Raw genomic sequence first — 27,042 nt, 5'->3', positions numbered from 1 at the left:
AGAGGCTGTCACATGTATAAGGCCACTACAGGCACTGGATGTCCCAAAGCAATCCCCATTTCACATATCCTTACCCATTAGGCCCACCTGAACTTGCCAGACCATCTGTTTGGACTTCTGGATTTGCGGTCAGAAAATACTCCCATTATTCGGACACGGCTGAGGCCCCAGGCATGCTCCTGACTAGCACTGGGCACAGGGAAAGAACAGAATCCACAGGTAATTGAAGTTGGAGGCTGGGGTGACTGGGTGGCTCAGTCAGTTAAGTGTCTGCCTTCGGCTTGGGCCATCATCTCAGGGTCTTGGGATGGAGCCCCGGGTCGGGCTCCCTGCTCAGCGGGGAGTCTGCCTCTCTCTCTCCATACGCCTCTCCCCCAGCTCGTGCTCTCTCTCACGCCCTCTCAAATAAATAAATCTTTTTTCTTTAAGATTTTATTTCTTTGACAGAGTGAGAGAGCACAAGCAGGGGGACCATTTATGTAGGGTCATGGTGCCCAACGCCCCCGTCAGAAGCGGGGATCACTAAAAACGGACTTCACGTTTCCAGACGACAGGGTCTGTTTTTAAACTTGGAAGAGCCTTTCTGGGTGTGGGACTCTGGGCCAGGACTCAGCCCCCAGGAACGGAGGTTGTGAGGCACTGGCTGTTTGTGTCCTCCCCACCAAATTCACACACGGCAGCCCGACCCCCTCAGGGTGCTGCTTTTGGAGATGGAGCCTCTAAGAAAGTAATTAAGGTCAAATGAGGTTGTAAGGGTGGGACCCTGATCTGATACGGTGTGGCCTTCTAAGAGGAGCGAGCAGAGCACTCATTCTCACGCTCTCCCTGTGCGCACGTGGAAGGCAGGCCACCTGAGGACAGCGAGGGGGTGGCCATCTACAAGCCAGGAACCAAGTCTGCTAACGCCCTGATCTTGGACTTCCAGCCTCCAGAACCGAGAAAATCAGTGTCTGCTGTCGAAGTCACCCAGCCTGTGGATGAACATGGGGATGTCCCTGCGGTGGGCCCTGGGCTGGTGGGGGCGTGACGCACGGACCGTGCGCGCCACCGTGCAGGATGTGGGGACAAGCCGCGGATGATAGAGTACGTAGTCTGATAACCTTTAAAGAGGAGAAATAACTGCACTGCTTACTAGATGTCACGTATCAGATACTACCTCGCACGTGTGCGCCTGCCGCGCCTCGCTTATGCCTTCGTTGGAAAGCGAGTCCCGGAGGCAGTCTGCGGAAGACGGAACACATGGCAGCTGCAATGTTGTTTTTAAAAACCCGAATTCTTTCCCGGGTGCAGATACAGAACTGGGAGGGGAACGAAGGCTGCCTTTGGGGGGTGGAGTGGGGTGCTGGGAGGCTTCTCCCCGATCGCCCTGACGCCCTACCCTGTGGCAGTCATCGAGCTGGACTGAATCAGGCCTTCGTCCGGCCGGCTGCCCCTGCCACCTTGTCCATGTCAGTGAAGAGATCTCAGACATCTGCTTAGGCATTTGCACCCCATTCCCCATTTCCTTGGAGGTCCCCACAGGATCCGTAAGTGTCCAAACAATGCTCCCTCACTCAGCGGATTTAAGACAATCCTGGCGCGTACACAGCCTCAGGCGATCGTGACATGTGGGACAATGGCTGGCTACAGGTAAGCTTTAAATAAAGGCTTATGTGCCCTGGGGAAGGAAAGGTCAACGTCTGCCTGTGGGAGGGGAGCAAGGGCTGTGTTTGAGCCAGCTCGCGGGCATCCCGTCTGAATCCACACGCCCTTCCAGGTGTGGTCTGTGCAGCCCTGCGGAACCTCACCATGTGCGTGGCCTTGGCCCATCGCACCCCTGCACACACAGCAGGTGCCCACTGCATGCAGACTGGGGATATTTTGGGCCTCAATGACCCGTACACAGACACACGCAAACATGCACACACTGCCCATTGCGGACGTTTTTCCTTGGACTGGAGTTCAGGCTGGTGGGGCTCACAGGGAGAGCCACCGTGTCACAAGAGGGCAGGCTCCTGGCAGGGATGGCCCCTCCGGGCAGAATGCAGCTCTGCAGGAAGGAAGGGGTGCGCCCTGGGGCCTTCTCCCCTGGCGGGAGCCGGACAGCAGGGTCATGTTTTAACTGGTGGCATGGGAACTTATTCAATTTATCTTGAAGAACGAAGCACTGTTTTCTGATACACACACCAGCTTCTCAGCACAGTCAGGCACAGGCAGGACTGAACGTGCTCGCTAGAGGACAGAAAGTGGGGTCGGCCTTAAGCTGTGAAACTCCTCCTCCGAGGCTTTATCTCCCACCTTCTGCACCAACCGAGGCTGACAGCGTGGCTCAGCTAATCCTGAGCTATGAGGCTTCTCTACGAAAACACCCCGACCTGCCACGAGCAAAGCCTGGAAGTTGCACCTTCTCTCTGAGGTCCTATGCTTTTGTTTGCAACACCCAGCAGTTCCCTCCCGCTGAAGATTCACGGGGCAAGGTGTACTCACGTAGCTGGGCTTCCCTCCCCATGGTCAAATTCCAAAATCACCCTGAAAGTACGTGCATCCGCATGAACACGCTTGCCTGCGAGCACACACACACACACACACAAGCACGCACGTACACGTGCACACCCAAATCTCTTATTTGTCCCTGGTTTCATTTTCTCAGAGCTCTGCACTCTGAGGATAGCCAGTGAAGGGTTTTAATCAGATAAGCCCATCTCTGCTAATGAGTAAGCTACTTAATAGACTCAGGGAGTGTTTCCTGTGAAAGAGCCAATAGAAGATCTATTCTAATCCCCTATCTTTTCAGAGAAGAGAAGGCTGGGCTCTGAGAGGGGAGACGACATGTCTGGTGTATTAATTAGCAAGTGGGGGAGCAGGAAGGAGAGGTCAGGGTCCTGACCTCACCCAGCGTTCTTCCCCGCTCTCTTCTCCCGAGTCACACGATGTCTTAACCAGTGAAAACGTGTCACTCGCCAGAAAGGCTTTTAAGAACTACATCTCTTCTCGGCTCTTCCAACGCAGCTATCTTGAACCCGTGCCCACCTCTGCAGGCCTCCAGGCCCCATCCATGATTCTGGGCAGACGATTCCCCTTCCAACAGAGAAGATCAACGCCACCAGCCCAGACCCCTGACTTCCCTCCCCCGCATGTCCACAGTTCTCTGTGCCTTCGCCCATCATCTCCTCTTTCCCCTTTTCAAAGCCAACCGCCCCTTCTCTCATCTTGTTCTCCCCCTCACTCCCCATGCCTCTTGCCCCACCCCCTCCCCAGCCCCAGCCCACTGCTGCATCAACCACCTTTCTCTTGGGGCAACCTCACACCTGTGCTGGAAGCTCCTTCCTTGGGTTTACAGCAATGCCCGGCTTTCTCAAAACTCTCTGAAGGTAGAAAACTGCTCTCACTGCCAAACACATTAACCCACGATCCCACAGTTGCTGTTCCTCTCCCTCACCCAACACTCGCCCCTTGCAAACAGGCTTACAGACCAGCACCCGCTTCAAATGGTTACTGCAAACCCGCCCTCCTCGGCTGGATGTGATACCACATCGCACTCCCTTCTCGGGGTTTCTATGATGTCACATGATGTAGGTCCTCTGGTGCAGCCCGTCAAGACTTCTCTCCTGCCCTCGCTGTCTTCCAAATGCCTGCAGCTGTCAGGAACCCATGCCTGCCCATTTGCTCCTGAAGCTTCCAGCTCAGCCCGTCTACATCTGACTTCCGGTCTCTCCCTCACGGGTGTGCTTCCCCCTCCGACCCTCGCGGCTCCTGTTGCCGTTCACGGCAGGTCTGTTCCCTGAGGTGCTCAGGCTTAACCTTCAGAGCCGTCTTTGATGGCTCCCTTTCCAGCCCTCTGACTGAAACTGTGTCTGTGAGACACTTTGGTATTTTTGATTCTATCCTAAATACCTTTATTAAAAATATTTATTGTGACTGTTGAAATAGACTTCATGACCCATTTTGAACAGCCAGCTATAGAAGACTGTCCGATTTTCTCAGACTTCGACGGTGCCTTTCCCCTTTCTACCTGCTTCCATCTCCTCTCCTGAGCCCAGCACTCAGGAAGCCTCCGAACCCTGGCCCCATCCCTCCCCCAGCTTCTGCCACTAAGGTGAGCTCTGGCCCCAGCAGGCGGCTTGCAGGTGCCAGCCTGTCCCGGCTCTGCGCCTCTGTCTGCGGGCTGCCTCTCCCAGCAACGCTGTGTTCGTACCTCCCGCCCGTGACAGCGGAGGGCACGGAACAGCCTCCTCCTCGCCGCCCTGCTCGTGCTGAAGTCCAAGTCCAAAGAATGGACTGTCATCACCTGGGCTGGGATGAGGAAGAGGATTCTGAGGCCACATCCAGGCTCAGCAGGAAAGACTGTCATTAGATTATGTCATTTCGGCAAAGTGGGGGGTACTGGGGGCAAGAGAGCTGCATAGTGGCCACCTGCGACCCAGCCAGAAGCGAGCTCACCCTCTGCTGAAACACGCCATTTATTTTACAACCCTTTCATGGAATTAAAAAAAAAATTAGATTCCAACATGTAATTGTTATTTATATGCATTTGTGACATTTCTCACTTGTTTGGAAGCTCTGTTGAGTCAAGGATGATGACTGACTCCCCCTGGCATCCTCAGTGATATCTGGTTCATCCTCAGTAATACCCGATTGGGTAACATATTTGTTCAATATACAAGTGACTTTTGCCATTGAGGTTTCAGGTCTCGGCCAATCCAACCTGGGAAACCTTTTTGGGTACAGAACACTTCAGCAGTATATTTTTCAAGACTCCTCTCAGATTGGACCAACAGGGCTGGGTGTCTACTTACATGACCGAGGAGCCTCCCAGGATGACAGCCCACCCCATAAATAGAAACAAAGTAGCCACACCTACACTGGGGGGTGCTGAGACAGGCGGACTGCCCCAGGGCAGAAGTACTAAGAACATCAACAACAGGGAGCCCCAGGGATGGTCCAGACCTCTACCTCCTATTGTATTTGGAGCTCCAGTGAGCACACATTTCCTGAGCACTATAAGGTGCCCAGAACAGATCAAACTCTCACCACTCCTCCTATGAAATGCAGTTGTACCGAGGTGTTGCAACATTGTGGAGCCACGTAGATACGGACATGGTGCCCGGCACCCTTGCTTTCCAACCACATGACCCCGCATGAATGCTTTCTCTGAAACTCAGCTTCCTTGTCTATAAACTGGGGGGACGATGCCTATCCTTCCTTTGGGCCAAATAGCAATAAGGTAGCGATCTCCCCAAACCGAGTGCCTGCAACGTGGTGGGCTCATCAGCCCAAAAGGATGACTCTCATTAGTAAGAGGGACTGTATTGTCCTGCTCATTTCCATATGAGAGAACGGATTCCCACTGAGCTTCAATCATTTACCAAAGTTATTTGGCTCAGCAGGAGAGGCAGGCATTAAGCCCGTCCATCTAATTTCAAAGCCCTCACTCTTCCCCTCTTCCCACCTGACTGCATGTTGCCGGCCTCTTGGGGAAATCTGTTATGCTGTTCTCAACTACTAATTCCTACTGAATGGAACTGTATCGAACGTGAATTAGCTGGTTGTGAACATAGATGATCCCAGGAAATACTCCCCGACTAGAGACGTGTTACTGATCGATATTCAGTGTCTGAGTCTGATGGGAAAGAGAGGAAAAGGATATGAGAACGAGATATGCTGTCAGACGGGACAGATGCCATCAACCTGGCTGGAAACTACTTTTCAAGCCTCAAGCCCTAACCGGGGCCCAGCTGCTCTCTCCTTCTCAGGCTTCCTGGCCAAGCGTGTGCACACCCCATTCCTTCTGCCTGAAACAGCCTTCCCTCCCTTCTGTGCCTGACAAGTTTTCTCACTTCGGTTACAACACCTCTACCTCAGAAAGCTTCCTCCTCAGACAGGCCTCCTCCTGCTCAGAAAGGCCCTCTCCTCAGGAGGGCCTGCTCACATTACTTAACTATCAGTGTCCCCGTGGCACTCTGTTCTTAGCTTTGAGCCAGAAGTTACTATCTTATACTAGAAAATATATCTGTATGTCTCTTTTCCTCTAGACTAAAACTTCCTTAAGGGAATGAAGGTAATGTTGCTCATTTTTGCATTTCTAGGGCCTCGCTATGTAGACGAGGGACGCGGAGTAGGACGGAGTAGGGTTGGACGTGGTATTTATTGAGTAAATGAAGTCATCTTGTCCATTTTCCTGTGTTGAAGTTCAACCAAGCATTGCATTTTCTATTTTGGTTTTATATGTACCTCGGGCTGGTGCCTTCTTGCCTCCCCACAGAAGACACACTCCAAACCCTAATAAATACTCCTTGCTGGCCGCGCTCCGTCGCTGTTAGCCTGTCTACCATCCACACAGAAACAGCCACAGTTTGGGGGCCACCTTGCCCTGTGCTTCCAAGGCAAAACAAAATGAGTCAGCACTTCCACAGCAAGCACACGAGATGCAAATGTTTCAAAAAATAGACCAAAAGCCAAATTGAACAAAAACACCCAAAAGGGGGGGGGGGAGCAAACCAGGCAGAGAAAAACATGCTACGCGTAGGCCCAGGCATGCCCTGAGGACTTCTGCTGACATACACTTTGGGATCCCATACATAACAGGAACTGGGGGCTTTCTAGTATCCCTGGAACCAGGCAGATGCTTCTAGATACCATCCACACACATGTACTCCTTGAGAACAGCAAGAAGGTTTGCTGAAGGCGCAAGACAATCTGTGGTAGGAAGACTGCCAGACATTTATTAAGCATCTACTGTATGCCAGATAGGTGCTAGGCATTAGCACCCAGCCTACCTCGCTGCATTCCCGAAAGTCAGCTGAGGTAGGTTGTTATTCTGTTGTACCAGGGCTCAAACCAGGCAACTGAGGCCCAGGATTCATGGTTTACACAAGTCCAATGGCACCGGGGGAAGAGCACAGTCCTAATCCCTGATCTCTCTGATTCTCAGTTAAACACACTGTCCACTACCCACACACAGGGACATGCCAATGTTGGTTAAAAAACCAAGTCCATGGCTTGCGAAGGTTGTCAGCGTGGACAGGAAGCTCAAAGTTCGCCTGACAGCAGCCCTAAGGGAACTGCGGAAGGGTCTCCCCAGTTTTATTCCCTGAAGGTGAACCTGGGTCTGGCATGTTGCTCGCTGCCTCCTGCAGCACCTCTGGGGTCACGGCACGGAGCCTGGGTGACCTCACCATCCGGGTCCAGCCTGACTCCAAGTGCAGCTCAGACCTGTCCTGCACGATGGGCTGGGGATTACCAGGGTGACACTATTGCTGGGGAGCAGCACCCACCTGCCTTACTTGAAAGGGGGACGTGGGGTGACTTCCCACAAGGACCCCAGGAGTGAGTAGACACTTCCACGTTCCCTAAGGGAAAAATATATCTAACCCTTCCCTTCCCAACTTGCATATACATCTGGGCGGTGTCCCTGAGGAGGCTTGGAAATGCAAACCCCCTTAGGAAATTTGGCACCTGCACTCAATTCAGGTGTAGATGACAGATACTAAGTCTTTTCTGAGATGGGGATGGGGGGAGGGGAAGAGACAGCTCTATGACCAGAAAAAAAATCAACCTCCTATAGACAGAGAACGATGAAAAAGGTCAGTAGTTGCAGGTTAGTGCAGAATACTGTTCTGAACAGTGTGGGTTGGGGTCAGAGGGCCCAGGATTCCATTCCTGTTTCATCACCTATTAGCTGTAGGTCTTAGACAAGTCAATCCCACCTTTCTGGGTCTCACAGTCCTCATCTGTAGAATGGGGGTAATGGGACCAGGATGGCTCCTGGCAGAGGAGGGCTGCGTGTCGAGTACACAAGTGCCCTGCTAGCTTCTGTCTTGTTCTTGCTGGTTCTGTCTCACGGTAACACACAAGAACTCGTGAGGGGTACAGGTCCTTGGAAGCCATCACATGGAGGGCCGGGCTCCAGGCTGCAGTGCCAGGGCACGGGAGAAACCGGGCTTTCCCCTTACGCACTGGTTGCACTGGGCTCTGTGAGGTCAGGGTAAGTGACGGCCGGAAACGGAGGGGGTCTGCCTTCCTCTCCCCACTGGCTGGCGGCCCCTTCCCAGCCCTCACTTGGCTAAATCAGCCAGCTCTACGGACACTGGCCATTCCACCTCCTGTTAGAAGCAGTTAAGGACTGAGACTGGTCTCTCTCTGCATCCCCCCCCCTTCAGAAAAGAAGGTCCCCTTTACTACAGCAGAATAACAGCTGTGTCTGAGTACGTGTCTGTCTTTCCTCTGAGTCGGGAAAGGACCTGTTTCTAGGCTGCTGGTGGCTTCTCTCTCACCTGCCCGCCTGCCCATTCCCGGAGCTGGGCAGTCACATCGGTGGGCTGGTGGGCTTCAGGGGCAGGAGAGGTGACTGGGCCTGCGGCAGCATCTCCTTCTCCTCGGGCTGAGCAATACCTCTGGTCTGCCCGGGGGTGGGGGTGGGAGTGGAGGGGATGCTCCAAACCCAGGGGATTCAAGTGGTGCGTGTGTGTGGTGGGGGGTGAAGGAGAGCGCTGGTTCCTGACTTCGAGACCCCCTCCTCCCTGGCCCCACTGGCAGGTGCCTCGGGACAGCTCAGGCCACCACTGCCCTGTTGCTGCCAGATGCGCTGGGGCCACGCAGGAAGGAGCCAGCCCTGTGCTCTAGCAGCTCGGGGACAGCCCCACAGACCCCGCAGACCCCGCAGCGGCTCAGCCCGGCCCTGGGAGCTACCGAGCTGCTCCCCCTTCCCAGGCAGCAGGCATGGGGCGCTGCACTGCGGGCGACGCTTCCTGGGGAGCGCGGCGACACCCACAGCCAGGGAGCCCGGGCAGGGTGGCGGCCCCCCCCGCCGGGGCGCAGCGACCTCGCGTCAGCCCGCGGCAGCCCCCGCCGTCCCTGGCCGTTACCTTCCACTTTGGTGAGGGTAAGGACCGGACTGTTGCAGGCGCTGAGCGGGGCCACCCGGGCCGAGTGCTTCTTCATGATGAGCCGTCCGCCTGCAGGAGCGCCTCCGCGGATCGCCTACATCCTGGGGCCGGCCGGGGCGCGCCTCTCGGGTCCGGTCCCGTGGCCTCGGCCGCGGAGGAGCGCGAGCGGCTGGCCGCTCAGGCCCTGCCCCCGGGGCTGCCGGCCGTGCTCCTGCTGCCGCGGGGCTCACTGCGGCGGCCCCTCCGAGCACATCTTCCCTGGCCGCGCAGCCACTCCACACACGCGCCCACAGCTCCTGCCTGGAGGTTGCTGCAAACTCCAACGTCACGTACAAGTGCACTCCCCACGCCCACCCCGCGGGCTCACCTGCTCCGCCCCCCGTCCTGGGACGCCCAGCCCTGCAGCCCAGGTCCTCCCTCCCGGCCCTGTCCTGGCTGTGGCCTCGGTCCCGCGGCAGGGCTGGCCAGCGGCTCCCCGTCCGCCCTTTTCCGCCACCAGCTCATGGGAGGGGAGACCCCAGAACTTAGCCTCAGTGTTTCACGAGTTTAAAAAGCGAGGCGTCTGACTTTGGATTGAGAGCTGATTCTTCCCTGCACCAAGTCCTGAACTGTGGTTTACAGGAAGAAGTCGGGGGGGGGGGGGGGGGAAAGCAAAGCTTCCCACGGCTTGCGTTCAACTTCTTTGAAAGAGTTTAGGAGCCCATTATTTTATCTGGCCTCGGAGGACAACAATTTGGGGCGGGGGGGGGGAAGAAGATGCAAAGTCCACAGACCAATGTGGCAACAAGAAAATCAAGGCTTGAGATTTCTGTTCCTGCCGCCACTGCCCGGGTCCAGGGAGGCCCAACTCCCTGGGAGGTGGAGTAAATTCCATTTCTGCCCAGCTCCCAGGTTCCTGCTTCAGCAGCCGGTCTGGCACTTGTCTCTGCAGGCACTGGTCTCACGGCTCCTACTCAGACCCAGCTGTAAACTACTGGCCAATGATGCCTTTAAAAAAGCAGTGACATCCCTATTGCATCATTGGCTGGGTGATCCTTAAGTGACCACCGAGTCCCCAGGGCATTTATCCAGTGATAATGCGTCATCAACAAAGATGCCCTGCCACCACCCTGCAGGTAGGATGCACAGGGCTTGTGCAGCCCCAGAAGTGCACAAAACTTCATGTGCATCTCACTCACACATGCCCAGACATCAGTTTGGGTCCCAGCCTCCTCTGGGAAACTGAAGATTCAGCGGCCATTCAAGGTGGGTTTTGTTGTTATTGTTAAGTCCTTACCCAGAGTTTCAGAAGCTCCCGCTCTACCTGTTTCCTGTCTCAACGTTGTACAGTGTAATTCGTGCCCCCGAGAAAGGTGACCCAGTGGAGTGGTAGAGGCAGAGAACGACCTTAGAGCAAGAGGTTCTGGTGATATCCACCTGTATACCCCCAGGTTTCTGGCGGAAGTGGCTCCTACAAGTTGTCCTGTTATTACTTGACCTCTTGAAGAGCCACGATGGACAGAATGGCCCCTGAGTCTCTGAAAGGCCATGGCTTCTCAAGGTTCCTTCCTCCTCCTCACTGTAGCCAAGGAAGGATTTTAGGGTCTCTGCAGAGCCCTCTAGTGGTAGCCTCTACATTACATGCCTCTCACAAGGAACTTGTCCCAAGACCCTTAGAGACCATACTCTAAGTCAATTTTGTGAATTAGATTTGTAAAAATTAAGCACAAATAAGGCTAAAGCAAAAGAATTTCATCTTATATAAAAAGGACCTTTTTAATAAACATAATATTCTTGTATGTTGTTTCACCAAGTTCATCAATCAACATTTATTATATACAGAGTAACTAAAACAGGTATCACAGAATGGCAGTCCCTATTTGCTGAGTACTTACTATGTATTAAGTACCAGGTCAATTTGTTTGACAGAAGTCATTTCATTACTTACTTACAAAAGCTCTGAGAGATCGTTATTACCTTGTTTCATAGATGGGTAACCTGAGGCTGAGAGAGGTTACGTAAAATGTCCCAGGTCATAGAGTGAGTAACTGGCCAAGCAGGGATTCAAATCCCAGTCTGAACGAATCAAAAACCCGCACTCACTAGTGTATTTACAAAAACCTGCCATGCTCTTCTCTTATGTTGTGGATGTGAAATGCAAACATTCCCCTTAACTATTCCAATTCAGGAGCAAGATACCAGTCAAGTAACTCATAATCCATTCCCTGTCACTTGAATGTGGTTTTTTATTGATTTCATCATGCTCTCGAACCTCCTGGAGTCTGGGTCTCTCGCAGCACTTCAAGTTAGCCTGTCCACATTCTATGGGCAGCTCACAACAAAAGTGCCCAATGAATATTTGTCTGTTTTTTTTTTATAGATCTGCTTTCGATTTATTGCAACGTCACATATAAGTTAAATAGATGATTAAATATTGTTGTTAGATACTCCTGTCATTGACTTCACTCATTAAATAATTATACCTAAGCCTTTTTCCCCCTACAGGATACCCCAGGACCTTCGGGGATACCTGAAAGGTCATCACCTCCTTGTGTCTGTCAACTTCTGCTTATCAAAGCGGAGGTACCGATTGTTATCTTAACTTCCTCCCCTTAATTTTAAGAACTGAGTGCTGTTTCTTGTTTTCTACACTCAACTCCATCAGCTCACACCTTGTGTTTCAACCCCAAAAATCTTACCCCTCCCCAAATATTCCCTATACTCCTTTTAAAAATAGGAGTTCCCGCTGCTTAACCATATGAGAAGTGATACCCCTGAGTGAATGTGGTGAGGCTGCGTAGTTAAAAACTCACATGAAGACAATTATCTAATTATTCTAGAATGTTATCTGTGTGCTGGTATATGAGCACACACTAGTATTTTGAGAATTCCAACAATTTAAAACCCACTGCTAGGCTACCATAACCTAACTCAGGGATACCTAGTAAATCACACAAGTTCCCCACTTAAAAACTCAAACCTCAAATCACAAAAAAAAAAAAAGCGCTAATAATTCTTCATAATAATTATTTAATAAAGACAAAGACATGGTCCATGAAGTATCACTGGAAACAACCCTATATATAATGTCTAGGTAAGAGGATGGTTCATTTGACTCTATTCCTCTTTGGAGAATGTTGGTATGAGTTAATAACTCAATGGTGTCATTGGGTATCTACCTGTCTTAAATTTAGTATTATAGGAATTTATCCGAAAGAGGAACTGGGGTGACTTTTTCAAGGTCATACTCATTAATGTCATCTTCTAAAAATGTATGGGACAATGGCTTGCTCATCAAATCCATTTCATACGACGTGGTATCTGCTCTCATAGAAGAATGTTCTTTGCCACTAACCCCACTCTCTGGTTTGTTTCCCTCTTTTCATCGATGAGGGTGGGGTGCTGGGGTATTTAATGGCAGTTTCGGCATTCTGGTATAACAGCCTCATAAAGGGTCGGTGGGTTTTGTGTTCTTAACATTATGGTCCAGACACTGAAGCAAGTTCACTGAATAGATACAGGGAGTAACAAGCCCACGATGCAGAACTTACAAACCGTGAGTATGAGTTTTATATTCCCTGACCTGACCACAACAGCCTCCCTGCCTGCCCCCGACTTCCCACTCACAAACCAAAGAGTAAGGAAGTGAAAGAGGAGTCCCAGGTAAGAAAGGAGACAAATCAGCCAGTTTCTTGTATGACCAAGAGGCTAGATTTAAATTGCAACTCCAGGTGGGGGCCTAGCCATGGCCCTTTAGGAAGACTCAGGCAGACAGCTTGGGGATGAATCACCAGGAAGTGGGTAGCTCGAAGGACCTGGCCGATTCCTCACGTTCTGGAGGCTTACTACTTTTCTTTCTGGTATTGGGCTCCCAGTCCTGGCTCTATATTCATTCTCTAGCTTCCCTAACTAATTTGTGTTGCCCGAACAACCTGTTCTGGTCTTTCCGGACTGACTCCTACTTCTGCTGTCCATGGTGATCACTGGCCTATCCTTTCTTCTGTAACGGTGTGTGAGTATCTACAGACACACTGCACTGTTCCAGAAAGTTATCCATCCAATCCTCTTCATGGGGTTAAGTAATACTTGGGATTCTCTTGAGCCCAAGAGACATGACAGCCAATGACAGCTTGAGTTTGAGCTCCAGCTCTGCCAAAAAGAGTGGCCAACCTCGACAGGTCACTCAGCCTATTCTGGCCTCAGTTTCCCAACTTGGGCACAAGACAATTAGACTCCATTGGTAGTTTTCAAACTGTTTTTCTTGGTCTCTGTGCAAGTCAACTCTACTTTTATATGTTGGGGGTTCCATGTTAGATTTAGTTTATAAAAAAGTTGTCACTGTACAAAGAAAGTTTTGAAAACCAATGACTGAACAATCTCCAAGGTCCCATTTGGCTTTACAATTTGGGGTATATGAAATTATCTTCCAAGATAAGACAGTTGTCACTGCCTCCAAAGATCTTAAAAGAATCATATCCTTCACAAATATCTCCAGTTAGTTAAATGGACTCTCGTGGTTTTCTCACTTTTTTGACATAGTCAGAAATATATTTTTGTTTGTTGAAATTCATAGCTTCTCACTAAAAAGGATGAATTTCACTGCTTGTACATTATATATCGATTAAAAAATTGGTAAAAATATATTTTACATATACAAACACATACATAGTTAATTTGAATATTTAATAAAATACTACCCTTACTGTGCATGAGCACTGCTATTCCGTTCTGTTCTATTCTATTCCATTCCAATTTATTTTGTTCTTCTCTTTCATTGCTGACTGTAATCAAGTAAGTTGGTTTAGTGTGGTCCACTCCTGGGTCATAATGCATGTGGCCTGAAAATACTATTAAAAATTATATTCTTTTTAAGTTACATGGAAAGCTTTACTTAATCTCTTCAAAATAAATAATAAAAAATTAAAAATCCAGCTAAGGTTTTCAATAGTCAGAAAACAGACCACTTCCAATTAATTTACCCTGAAATATTAACACTCTTTCATAGTCCTTCACAGAATTAAATAGTAAGAGTAACAAATTATTTCTGTGGTTATCGATGTTTAAAAATAATCACTTAAAGTAGTTCCAGGAACCAGAAATGGAGTTTTATCCAAATAAATCAGTCTGCAGCATTAGAAGCTTTCAAAGTGGAGCATGCATTGGTATTTCCAACAGGAGAGAAGATCTAATGATCTAATGATTGAAAGAAATTAACTCCATGCATTGGGCAGCTCAGTCCCTTGATCTGGCAGGAGTAATTGATAACGTTTTCAATAACTCCATGTGCAAATTCAGGGAAACAAGAACCTTTAGACAGATCACTCGGTGGCCTTTCCCATCTTCACAAGTTCCTTCTCTAGTAGTGTGCATCACCAGGACAAGCTCAGACTCATTGGGGTCCTACTAGGATCCTTCTTTTGCTAGAGGTAATGTCAAGATTGTTCTTGCAGACGCAGCCCCTCCAGGCCCCTCCATGACTGCTCCATGGTGACCAGACAATAGCTAGCTTTGTGGCCATTCTGAGCCCGTAGTCAGGATCACCATGAACAAAACGAGAGGCACAGAGATGGGAATGGGATGTCTGGTCAATTCCTTTGTGGAACCCAGTCAGGAGCCTGTCCTGTCCTGTGTCCAGTGACGCATGGGGAGACCCTCTGCAGGACTGGGCCACAGCATGGTGGAATGGTGGGAGCTGAAAAGGGGCAGCTTCCCTGAGGGAGCGGCAGGGCTAGGAAGGACACCAGGGGTAGGGCTGGGGCCCCCTTTCCTGGGACCTTCAGAGACCTACCTAGATGTCAATACAGATCTTCAGTGTAGAGAAACCTCAGGATGTCTGGTCCCCAGAAGATAAGAAATGACCATTCTCGTCCACTTCGGGACATGAACAAGCCAGCTTGCACAGATCGCTTCCAATACCGTGAATCAGTATGCAAAGAGGGTGCTGCTTATCAGTGGTTTCATGTGGGTAAGTTGTTCAATCTCCCCATGCTCAACAGTTCATCCTCACGATGGAGATAACAGTAGCAGGCACCCTCCAGCGCTGCCGTGAAGATTAGAAAAAGGAACACATGTGAACTACATGGAAGGGCACCTGGCCAAGAGGCAGCACTCAGAAGAGAAGTCATTATTTCCAGGCTCTCCCACTAGGTTCTTTAATGGGGAGGGGCCACCTCTGGTTTGCTCTATCTCAGATGCTAAGCACCATATATGGCGTATGTAGTAGGTGCTCAAAACAGGAAACTTGGAAGGAAGGGAGGGAGGGAGGAAAGAAAGGAGGAAGGAAGCAAGCAAGGGGCATATTCACAGGACCCAGAATTCTGGAGTTTTCTAGAACTGTCTGCTTCAGCTGCCTTCCAGACTATCCCTTTGTGCTGGCATGGGAACAACAGTGACAAAACCATGCTTGCCAAATCCCTTCTGCTCAGGGCTCTCTGCCCCTCGCTGGCTTCAAGTCAGAGGAAGTGCTTTGGAGACCAGGACACTGGACTCAAGGTGAGGAGAGAGATCTGATGCCATTTAGTTCAGAAATAGCCGCTTGCTGTGTTCCGGATGATTCATCGACCACAGCTGGACTTCCGTCTGATTGCTCTGCTCTTCCTCCTCTGTGGAGTGGGAACTAGAATACTGACCTACATCGGATCCTTGTCAATGCCAGCAGCAGACTCCCTTGGCTGGTATTTGTTTCCAAGGGTGAATCAAGGGGATTGGCCATCAGACTGGCTTGAAAATGAGAAAGATGTATGGGTTTGGGAAGGCGCCTGCTCCAGTCCTGAGTTCCTGAGCACAGGGCAGGCCTGGATCAGCAGGCAAAGGTCACGTTCACAGAGGACAGAAGAGGCTCCAAGTTGGGCAGATAGAATTTCTGAAGTCCTGATCTCTGGGAGCAGGGCCTCCTCTGGAGTCAGGGAGCTCTTTGCACTTCTCTGAAGGCAGTGATCACCTCCGTCCTGCCGAAGAGTTATTTGTATACTTGCTTCAGCTTCCTACTGGGCTGTAAGCACTGTGAGTTAGGGACCTTGCCCATGAACAGGGCCTCAATCAGCACTGCTGAACGGATGCATGGATGGATGGATGGATGGAAAATCACCAGGGCAGAAAGGACCAGGAACCTGCCCGTGGTTAGTGGACAAAAAGCTGAATCCAGAGACGTAGATTCAGCAGGTCTGCAGGCAGGTACTGTCAGGCTCAGCTTCCTGAACGAGCCCTGGACACAGCCCCTTCGGAGTCAGAAATCCCGCCCATTTGTCAAAGGAGCTCCAGGCAGCCCAACCACCCTCCGTGTGGGCAACCTTTGGGTACCCCACTCTTCACACCGACCCTGATCCCCACGGCTTCTTTCCTCTCCTGAGAACCTGGCGATCGTCCTTCATTTCCCCAGGGAGGCTGAATCTAGGAAACAGCTGGGCCTCCTGGTGCCTGGCCTAGCTCTGCCCCTCTGTATAACCTAAAATCACCAGAAACCTCCACGGATCATGGAGACTGTGTAACGCATTTCCTTGTAGGGGTGGTTATAGAGTGTCTCACAGGTGCCTGAAAACTACTTAACACACCTCCTACCTCCCACATTTTCCTAGTCCCTGGGGCTCCCCATCCACACGGCACCCTCACCGTCTCCTTCGTCTACCCACCATGGCTCCTACAGGCCAGGCTCCAGGCTCACTGGCCTCCCAGCCAAGGAGAACCTCCTGGGAAGTGTCTTCCGCTGATCTGACTGGAAAGGGGAAGTGTCCCCCCCCCCCCCCCCCCCGCCAATTCCTGTGACCAAAGCCTCCTCCCTGCTAATCTCGCTTCCCTGAAGTCTTGGTTCAGTCTCACTTTGCCCTAAGGGGGAACTGTCCTCTGCGTATCGGTGCACTCTGCTCCCCTATCCCAAAGAACAGACCAACTTGCCCACGTTAGTGGGTTTGGGTCTTGGCCAAACTACTGTCATTAGCAGTGGAGACCATTACCTCTGAGCATAGCTGACCAAGCCCCCATAACTCTCTGTGAACTCACTGGGTGAGAGTCAGCATTTTGTATGTCAGGGCTTACCAGATGACCGCACTGGCCAAAAAATATAAAATGCTCCCAAGACATAATTGGGTCTTCCCAAAAATCGCCCTTGAGAATTGCCATTTTTCTCCCTTGTTTTGCACAAGATATCAGTTGACCTGTGCTGGGCATGTGTAGGCACAGGTGTTCACATGAAATTGCAATACTCATCAGAGGAAGGAGGGGCAGGACCAAGGGAGAGAGATGTTCTACAATTTAACTGGATACGAGGAACACACCTCTTTTTTTCCGAAAGCAAACAAACAAAAATCCTGCTTAAGGCAAAGGTTGCTTTTTGCTGTAGGGTTCCAAGAGAAGGTCCCACAAATTGTGACAAAAGCAAGAAGAAGCAGAGGTCTGGAGGCACCCCTTGCTCCTGGCTGAGGCAGCTGGTCATGCCTTTCCCCAAAATGACTGGCTAGCGTAGGGAAGGGGATGAGTCCCAGGAATTCTCTAAAGTTCTTGGTTGGGTTTGGAGGATTAAATGCATGCATGATTTGTTTCGAATATTATCCTGCTGGTGTCAGAATATTTCTGTCTCATGGATTCCAAAACTACCTTCCGACACTAACTCCTGTCACTTTGGCAAACATGGGCTTGTCAGTGTTCTGAGGAGGCATCGGAGGCCCTGTGACACTGAGTGACCAGCCGAGAGCACTTGCTGGTGAGACAAGTGGGTTTGCCACAGCACATCAACCCCATAATTATTTTCCAGCTTGATGGGAACCTTCTGAAATTATCTAGTCAAACTTTGTTTTGGGGATTTTTTTAGCCAATCCCCCTTTTGATTTTAAGATGGTGATCCTTGGAAATTTCATATACTGCTGATAAAGTAAAACTGATATGCCCCTTCTGAAAACTGGCAATGTATATCAAAATTCTGAAAAAATACAAATGTTTATGGCCTATTACCCACTATTTCCATTTTTAGGAATTTCACCAAGAAATAATCTGATGTGAAGATAGATATACGGACAAAGATGTCCATCCAAGTTTTACTATGAGTAAGTAAAAAACGAAAAACGGCCAAAAGGTTCAACAACAGGGAAATGGAAAATAAAGTTTGCTGTATTTATGCAAAAGAGTATAATGCAGCCAATAAAAAGAGCTTGTAATAACACAGGAAAATGCTAAGGAGAGAAAACAAGGCATGTATTTTATGTCCATTATGATTTTTATATATATTATATATTCATTTTATATGTAGGCCATGTCATTCACATATATACACACACATATATACATGTATATACATATATATACATATATGTATATGTGTGTGTATATATATGTATATAATATATATTCAGACAAAACCAAAATAGGCTACCGTGTTTTCGTTTTTTTTTTCTAACTACCACACAAATACTGATTCATTTACTTTCTCCTTGAGACTTCTTTAAAGGAGAAGTTTATCTACTTTTAGAAGTTCAGTTCAGTAGTAGATGGGGTTGAGACCAATAATGATGCCTGAGAATAGTTTAAAGGGTCTAAAAGGTGTCTCTCGCAAGCAGATACAAATGCTCATAAAACAGGAAAAGCCTTCATGTTCAGGAGTGTATAAAATAATGCTGTAACTGCTTTTTTTCTCTTAAAATATTTATTTTTTTGTCTTGAAATATTTAGACAATTTCTATTCTTCTTATATAAAACCCTTTTAGACCCATGCTTTTAAAGCCATTGTTCGTCTTTATAGAAGTGTCTATTCCAATAGCAAAAGGAACATACAGTTCTGTTTTCCATATTTTGACTATTTTGTTTCCTCCCATCCTTTTTATATTCTTGCGGTGTAAATTTTCAGAAGATGCTAGTAATGAAACAAAGAGAAGGGAGAAGGAGTAGCAGTTGGCTTCTTCCTGCCAGAGTGAAAGGGACATGACCCCAAAGCTTTGAGTTGGTACAGCCCCCTGGGGGAGGGCCCTGTTGGCATGGCAAGGACCAGGTGCCTCCCCTTGGGACTGCTTCCTTAGGATGCTTCTGTCTTTGCTCCAACCTCAGTGAAATCTTGTTTAATCTCTTCCCTCATCTCTTCACTCCTGTTTATATGGAGTTTTAGATCCTGTCTTGAGTGTGCATGAGAGAAAAGGCTATTGTGTCGAGTATCTGTCTCACATGAGAGGACTGCCATCTCCTTGTGTCCTGGTCAGCTCTGTGGTGCCCCGGGCACCTTGTAGTTTGAAACCCAGGTGTTTGAAACCCAGAGGGCTCCAGCCCATGAGGGAGGCTGGCACTCTGACATGATGGCGGGAAAACAGCAGAATGGCCCCACAGTGCACTGCTTCCGCACCTTTCAGCACAACAGCCTCAGCTAGTGGCTTCAGGGCACAGGTAGAAATGATTAGGCATAGTTTTTATTAGTGGATTTTTGTACACCCATTCCATATTTTCTATTAATATAAATACTTCTCCGCAAGGATTTATTTGGTTTGATATGTTCTCTCTACTTCCTGCAAGCTCAAAGGGACCAAATGTGACACAATTCAACCTACTGCCTGAAACATGCCCCCTCTGGCTCCACCTTACCCCCTACTCTAACCCCACTCTTTCTGCAAAAGAACAAATATGAAAACAGAAGACAAAAAACACACCATCAAAAGCAATTCAGCGCGCATATACAATGCATTCAAGTCTCGGGCTTCTGCTCACTGGGGGGAGGACCAATCGTGGTGGCAGCTCTGTGAAGAGGCTAGCTTATGGGAAACACTCACAAGACAAGCTAAGCTCATCGATCTTTGTTTTAACCTTGACTGCTTATTTAAACTGAGCTGCATCAAATGCTCTATTGATAGCAGAATTCTAATTTGGGATCAGTAACAACCTAAAATATCTAAGACACAAAGAATGACTGTAGCTCGAAAATCTGTCTCCAGCAGTGACATTTGCAGAATTTGAGGCACCCTTCACCCATGGCCCTTGAAGCAATATTTGATTTCTTAATGACATGGGAGAAATAAACCACAAAGGGTTCAACTCAACTGTCCTTGGAGCTAACTGAAGACAACAAATAGGTAAACTTAAGGTGTCAGCATAAACTAGAATTAAAAAAATCACTTTCATTGCAAAATAGTTATCTACAACCCCACCCAGAAATGATATATGTAAGCACACTGTCTTCACCCAGATGTATTCATTTGCAGGAAACTTCTCGATGAATTTGGTTAGTGGTGACCAAGTCACGCTGGGACTCAGAGTCCATGGGCCCAACCCAACTCACAGCTATGTATGGGGTCTTTTCTGATTTGATGATAGTCCTCTCCCGCTTACTAGTAGGCTTTGGGTGTGTGGCTTACAGGTGATACTCTGTGCCCATGCACAGGAGGGCTTGGGCACTGTTTAAGGGCATAGACTCTGCAAGGTGGAAAGAGTTTTGGAAATCACCTAGTACATCACCCTTAAGTTGGGCCAGGGAAGACTAAAACTAAGAGGATGATGAGAAACAAAAAGCTACAGCGATTCTGGGAACACTAAATAGAAATATCTTAGGGGCACCTGGGTGGCTCAGTCAGTTGTGCATCTGCCTTTGGCTTAGGTCATGATCTCAGGGTCCTGGGATTGAGCCCCGCATCAGGCTCCCTGCTCAGCAGGGAACCTGCTTCTCCCTCTCTCTCGGCCCCTCCCCCTGCTCATGCTCTCTGCCTCTCTCTCTGAAATAAATAAGTGAAATCTTAGAAACAAACAAACAAAAAAATAGAAGGATCTTAAATATATCTCCGGGAGTGCACAAGGACCACATGATGAGGTCCTTCTCACAGCTGCTGCTGCTATGAAGCCGGGAGCACTTCAGACCGAGGAGACCTGCGGTGTTTCAGACTCTTGAGGAGGTGAAAGAAACAGACCACTCTTTCTTGGATTTCAGTTGTAAACTTTGGGCCAGGTGCAGGAAAATTACAGTGTCTTCAAAGTGACCCTTGTTTTTAGGAAAGGAAGTTGTTGTGCCTCTAGGAAAACAAACCTACCCCCCCCCCCCAATCTTAAGAAATAAAAGGCAATATGAGTGCTTCCAAACTCCAAATGGAGTCTTCCAGGAGATGGGAGGTGAATTAGGGCATTGGGTGAGGCTCCGCGACGGCTCTGTCACAAAGGGAGTGGGCACGGGCAAAATAGCAAAGTCGTAGGTTTCTCACCACGGGGACAACAAAGAGAATGGAAGAAAATATTCGTAGGTCATATAAATGATTAGGACTTCTACCTAAAATATATAAAGCACTCTGCCAACTCAATAGGAAGATAAAACCCCAATTAAAAAACAGGCAAAGGTGATTTTTAAATGGGCCAAAGACCATATGAACACCTCAACAGAAAAGATATGCAGATGGCAAATACACACATGAAAAGATGCTCCACGTAATATACCACCAGGGAAAGGGAAATTAAAACAACACCGAAATACCACTGCACAGCCATTAGCATGGCCAAATCTGGAACACTGACAACACCAAATGCTGGCGAGGATGAGGAGCAATGGGAACTCTCGTCATTGCTGTGCAGTGCAATGCAAAATGGTACCGCCACTTTGGAAGACAGTTTGGCAGTTTCTTCATAAAATTAAACACACTCTTACCACATGACCCAGCAATCATGCTCCTTGGTATTTACCCAGAGGAAATGAAAATCACGTCTATACAAAAACCTGCACATGGATGTTTATTCATAACTTTATTCATAACTGCCAAAACTTAGAACCATCAACATGTCCTTCAGTAGGTGAACGGATAAAGAACTTGTGGTACATCCATACAATGTGCTAAAAAACAGCTATCAAGGGGCGCCTGGGTGGCTCAGCGGTTAAGCGTCTGCCTTCGGCTCAGGGCGTGATCCCGGCGTTGTGGGATCGAGCCCCACATCAGGCTCTTCTCAAGCAAAATACTTTAGGGCAGCAAAAATACCCTGTATAATGTTTGTCATTATGTCATTATACATTTGTCATTGTATGTCATTATACATTTGTCCAAACCAAAGAATGTACAGCACTGAGAGTGAACCCTAAAGTCAACTATGGACTTTGGGTGATTATGTTGTGTCCATGTAGGTTAATCCTTGGTAAAAAATGTGCCATTCTGGTGAGTGATGTTGAGAATGGTGAAGGCTATGCATGTTTGGGGCCAGGGAGTGGTACAGGAAATCTGTACCTTTCTCCCAATTTTGTTGTAAACCAAAACTGCTCTAAAATAATAGCAGGGAGGACATTTGGAGAAGGAAGGGACAAATGAAGGGGGGAATCAGAGGGGAAGACGAACCATGAGAGACTATGGAAGCAAACTGAGGGTTTCAGAGGGGAAGGGGGTTGGGGGATGGGCTAGCCCAGGGATGGGTATTAAGGAGGGCGCGTATTGGGGGCGCCTGGGTGGCACAGCGGTTAAGTGTCTGCCTTTGGCTCACGGCATGATCCCGGCGTTATGGGATCGAGCCCCACATCAGGCTCCTCCGCTATGAGCCTGCTTCTTCCTCTCCCACTCCCCCTGCTTGTGTTCCCTCTCTCGCTGGCTGTCTCTATCTCTGTCGAGTAAATAAATAAAATCTTTAAAAAAAAAAAAGGAGGGCGCGTATTGCATGGAGCACTGGGTGTTACATGCAAACAATGAATCATGGAACACTACATCAAAACTAATGATGTACTGTACGGTGACTAACGTAACCTAAAAAAACTAGTAATAATAATAAGGTCTTTAAAAAGGTGAAAAAAAAATGAGCAAAGGACCTGAAGAGGTATTTTTCCAAAGAAGATTCACAAATGGTTTGTAAGCACACAAAAAGATACAGAACCTCAACAGACATAAGGGAAATACAAAGGAAAACCACAACGAGAAGCCACCTTATACCTACTGGGATGGTTAGATCCAAAATGTTGGCCAAGAACAATTGTTGGGGAAGATGTAGACCAACCTAGAAGAACAATTCAGACACTGCTGGTGGGATTGTAAAGCGTGCAGCCACTGTGGAAAACAGTCTGCCAGCTCCTCACAAGGTTAAATACAGACTTTGCGCTATGACCCAGCAATTCTCCGTCTAGGTATATACCCAAGAGAAATAAAAACGTATGGCCATACAAACACTTGTGCATGAATGCTCACAGCGGCATTATTCATAATAGCCCCAAATGGAAATATGCCAAATGTCCACTGACTATAAACGAATATAGACAACATGGTATAGCCACTAAATGGAATATTCGGCCAAAACAAAATGAAGTACTGATACACGCTATGATATTGATAAGCCTTGAAAACATTACGCCAAGTAAAAGGTGCCAGATCCATGTCCAAAAGGACACATCTTGGGGCGCCTGGGTGGCACAGTCTGGTGGGCGTCTGCCTTCGGCTCAGGTCATGATCCCAGGATCCTGGGATTATGAGTCCTGCATAAATGCTCCCTGCTCAGCAGGGAGTCTGCTTCTCCCTCTCCCTCTGCTGCTCCCCCTGCTTGTGCTCTCCCTCTCATTCTCTCTCTCTCTGTCAAGTAAATAAATAAAATCTTAAAGAAGAAAAAGGATACATCTTGTATGATCCCATTTCCATGAAATGTCCAGAAAAGGTGAATTTATAGAGACAGAAAGTAGATTACTGGTGGCTAGAGTTTGGGGGAGGGGAGAATTGAGGGTAACTGCTAATGCCTACGGAGTTTCTTTTTGGGGTGATAAATGTGTTCCGAAATTAAATGTGGTGATGGTCGCACAATTCTCGAATATACTAAAAAACACTGAGTTGTACTTTTTAATAGGTGAATTGTGTGGTGCTAGTTTTAGCTCAATAAAGCTGTTATTTAGAAAACCCATATACTTCTTTGGGCACCTGGGTGGCTCAGTCTGTTAAGTGTCTGCCTTCAGCTCAGGTCATGGTTCCAGGGTCCGGGAATGGAGCCCTATATTGGGCTCCCTGCTCAGCAGGGAGCCTGCTTCTCCCTCTGCACCCCCCAACCTCCGCTCGTGCTCTCTCTCACTCTCTCTCAAATACATAAATAAAATCTTTTAAAAATAAAATAAAATAAAATAAAAAACTAAAAACCTCATATGCTTCTTAAAACAGATAAAAAGTTTGTTCTGATATATACCAATATATCTATTGGTATCTATTATTAAATAAATGAGGTTTTTCACAAAAATATTAGTAGCTACTGTGTTCGGTGGCACAGCAGGTGACATTTTTAAAAAAAGATTTTATTTGAGAGAGAGAGCGCACAAGTGCATGACTGGGGTGGGGAGGAACAAAGGGAGGGGGACAAGCAGACTCCCTGCTGAGTGCAGAGCCCAAGGCCAGGCTTGATCCCAGGACCCAGAGATCATGACCTAAGCCGAAATCAACAGTCAGATGCTCAACTGACTGAGCCACCCAGGTGCCCCTCAGCTGGTGACTTTTAAAATTATTTCTCTTGTTCCTTTCTTTTTTTGGACTGATTTTTCTTAAGTAAATATGTGCTAAAAATGTTATGAAAAGAAACTGGCCAGCTTTTACAAATGATGACATACAACCTTTCAGGCCAGATGTTCAATGCACCTACCTGCTACTATGCATGCCCTTGGGCTTTGATATTCTTACAGTATTTGTCCTTGGAGTCCATTAAATTACTAGAGATGAGGATTACAATCTCTATCTAGATATTTCAGCTCCTGCCTCTGTGAAATGGGCACGGCCCTGACTTCCTTGCATGGGGTGGGGAGGATTACGTGGGACCCTGTAGTAATCAGAACTCCACAGCACTGGAAGGACCGGGCATGGGGGCCCACTGCTTGGCTCACTTGTTGGGCTGGGTGAGGCTGCTGGGGGCTGGCCTGGCAGCGCACGTGATTCTGTTAGCTCCAGCCCTTAGCCAAGCTGCCCAGGTCACTGAACATCAGGGGTGCTTACACACAGCCAAAATACACGAGGTAAGTCTAGGACTGCTACAGATTTCCAGCAAGTGTTCTCCTGCCAACACTTACCCAAGACTTTATGTATTTCTCCCCCTCTCTCTGTGTATTTTTCCTAAGTGCCAAAATGGGGAAGACAATTAAAAAATAAGGACCCATTCCCCGTTTTCCTGCAGTGCATGATTTTCTACAGCATAATTACTTCTTTTTCTTTCTTGGATCTAGAACGTCTATGCCTTCACAGAGATACCTAGAACCTGAAGTCAAACTCAGCAGGACTCGTCCCTCCCATCACCTTCTCCTCAGTCACCAAGGAGGAGGCTTCCCAAGGGAATTGGTGTATCAGAGCCACGGAGGATGAGGTTTTAGTGACCGAACATACAAAGAAAATCTTCAAAAGAGTCTTGTATGCGCCTCTTCCTCAAAATCCTCGAAGGCCACACACAGTACAACCTAGATAACTTACTATATATTCTGAAAAGTGGTACGCCAGCTCTGAAAATAAAAGCCCTGATGTGTGGCATTTTTTTTCATGGCTTTGGTGTAAATATGATGATTTCAGGTTACCAGTGTGATGTCACTGAACTTGAAACCGGAAGGAGGTGTGTAATTGGAAGGGGATGGTGTGAGCCAGCTTCACACGCCATCAGGTACGATGCACTGATGATCATAGAATTTCAGGCCACCCAGTTCGGCAACTGCAGCACCAGAGACTGAGTACATATCGGTAAGGAGGCTGGTGAATCGACTAAAATAGACTTCTCTACTCCCAGCTGCCTACCGTGGCCCTCAGACTCCGAAGCCCAGCCAACCTGTTATCCAGCAGGCGTCAAGCAGCCTGGGCCTGGCCGTGTGCAACGGCGCGGACTGCAAGTCTAGTCCAGTGCAGCTTAGACGTTCTTTCTTCCAGTGACGCTTTTCATTAAATATTGCTGATTTTCTCTCATACATGTGTTTTAAACACTCTTATCTCTCCTCTGTGTCTATTCTAATTCAACTCCAATTCATTTTCCAACATGCACTGGCCAGCACTATTACTAGACTGTCTTAACTGGCCCCTTGGCACCGAGTCCTACCCGCTCTACCCTGCTTGCTGCCACCAGAGGGGTCTCTCTAAAGTGTAAGCCCTCCAGGTCCAGGAGATCCAGTCCCTGCCCATCACCCCCCAGCCTCCTCCCTGCAGACATGCTCATTTTCCCTTCACACCTTCATCTCTGCTGGAACATGCTTTCTTCCCGACCTGTCTGTTCCTTTCTACTCCTTCTCTGACCCTCACCTTAAGCGTCCCTTCCTGAAGAATGCGTCCTCTGGCCCTCACCCCTGGTTAGGTCAGGGTGCTGGCGGTCACTCGTGGGTGGTCACCTGTCTGTAGCACTCACTCTTTCCCTGGACTGGCGGCTGTGCACCTATTTCTTTAGTCTCGGGTCTTCCTGCTCTGAGTAAGCTCCAGGGGGACAGGAGTCTGGTCTACGGCCCGATCTCTAGTGCTTGCAGGATGCAGGGCACGGAGGGGGGCCCCGCACAAATGTTGGTGTAAGAACCAATGGAAGCCATTAAGAAAGGAGAAAGGGATTTCTGATGTCACCAAGACAGAGACATCGGTTGTTCCCGACCTCACGCCCCCTCTCAAGGAGAACATCTAACAGGTATTCAAGAACAAGACACCACTGAGAGAATCACAGACATGGAGGTGAGACTGAAGAACACCCCCTACGCCACAAAGTTTAAAATCGACTGTGTTAGAAGGGGAAGAGAAGCCACGACACGTTGCGCATGTTGCTTCTGCCCCAGGCCAGCGCAACACCTCACGGAGAGGTGTCCCCTGAGCCTCTGGTTTCTCCAGTGGGAGCCCAGGAGGAAAAATCAGCCCCCACCAGCATCGTGGGCCACTTTGCAGGAGCCGCTGTTCTGATCTCATACCATGGGGACTGCAGGTGAATCTGTGGGCCTCAAACAGTGGGGATCCCGCTGTGCTGGAGGAGGGGGGAGGGGCTTGCCACAAGCAGCACACAGATCTTGGCAGGCCGAGTTCATAGCTGCAGTGCCCAAGAACTGATCCCAACCAGTGGTTTCGTTCGTCTGCCGGATCAGGTGGAGGATGTCTGTGCTCCGACCAGACACATCGGGCCATCTGCCCGATCGGAATCCTCAAGCGAGGAGTTCCGTCAGCCCGAGAGCCCAGCTTGCCCACGCCCAGGCGAAGTGCTGAGTCACAGCCCCACCTGCTGCGGAGAGTGCCTCCCAGGCCCCATCTTCCTATCCTGGAAGCTGTGCAGCTTGGCACTCAAGCCAAGAGGCGGCTGGCAGAAAGGATCGCCCCCAGAA

General features: G+C 48.8%; 1 protein-coding gene across 2 annotated transcripts in view; it reads right to left on the bottom strand.

The window, feature by feature from the left end:
• Positions 1-27,042, bottom strand: part of SLC35F3 (solute carrier family 35 member F3) — a 383,882-nt gene that overhangs the window by 108,034 nt on the left and 248,806 nt on the right. Inside the window, exon 1 of one of the 2 annotated variants that reach the window (XM_026504157.4) lies at positions 8,844-9,064. The exons of the other annotated variant lie outside the window; for it this stretch is intronic. Within the exon in view, the coding sequence (XP_026359942.1) occupies positions 8,844-8,919 (76 nt within the window). The 5' untranslated portion in view covers positions 8,920-9,064. Of the gene's footprint in view, positions 1-8,843; positions 9,065-27,042 lie in introns of those variants that run through there. 2 annotated transcript variants of the gene reach the window in all.

Source organism: Ursus arctos, unplaced genomic scaffold (assembly GCF_023065955.2).
Source record: "Ursus arctos isolate Adak ecotype North America unplaced genomic scaffold, UrsArc2.0 scaffold_7, whole genome shotgun sequence".
NCBI lineage: Eukaryota > Metazoa > Chordata > Mammalia > Carnivora > Ursidae > Ursus > Ursus arctos.
Note: the sequence above shows the minus strand (reverse complement) of the source record. Positions and strands in the feature narration are given on the sequence as shown.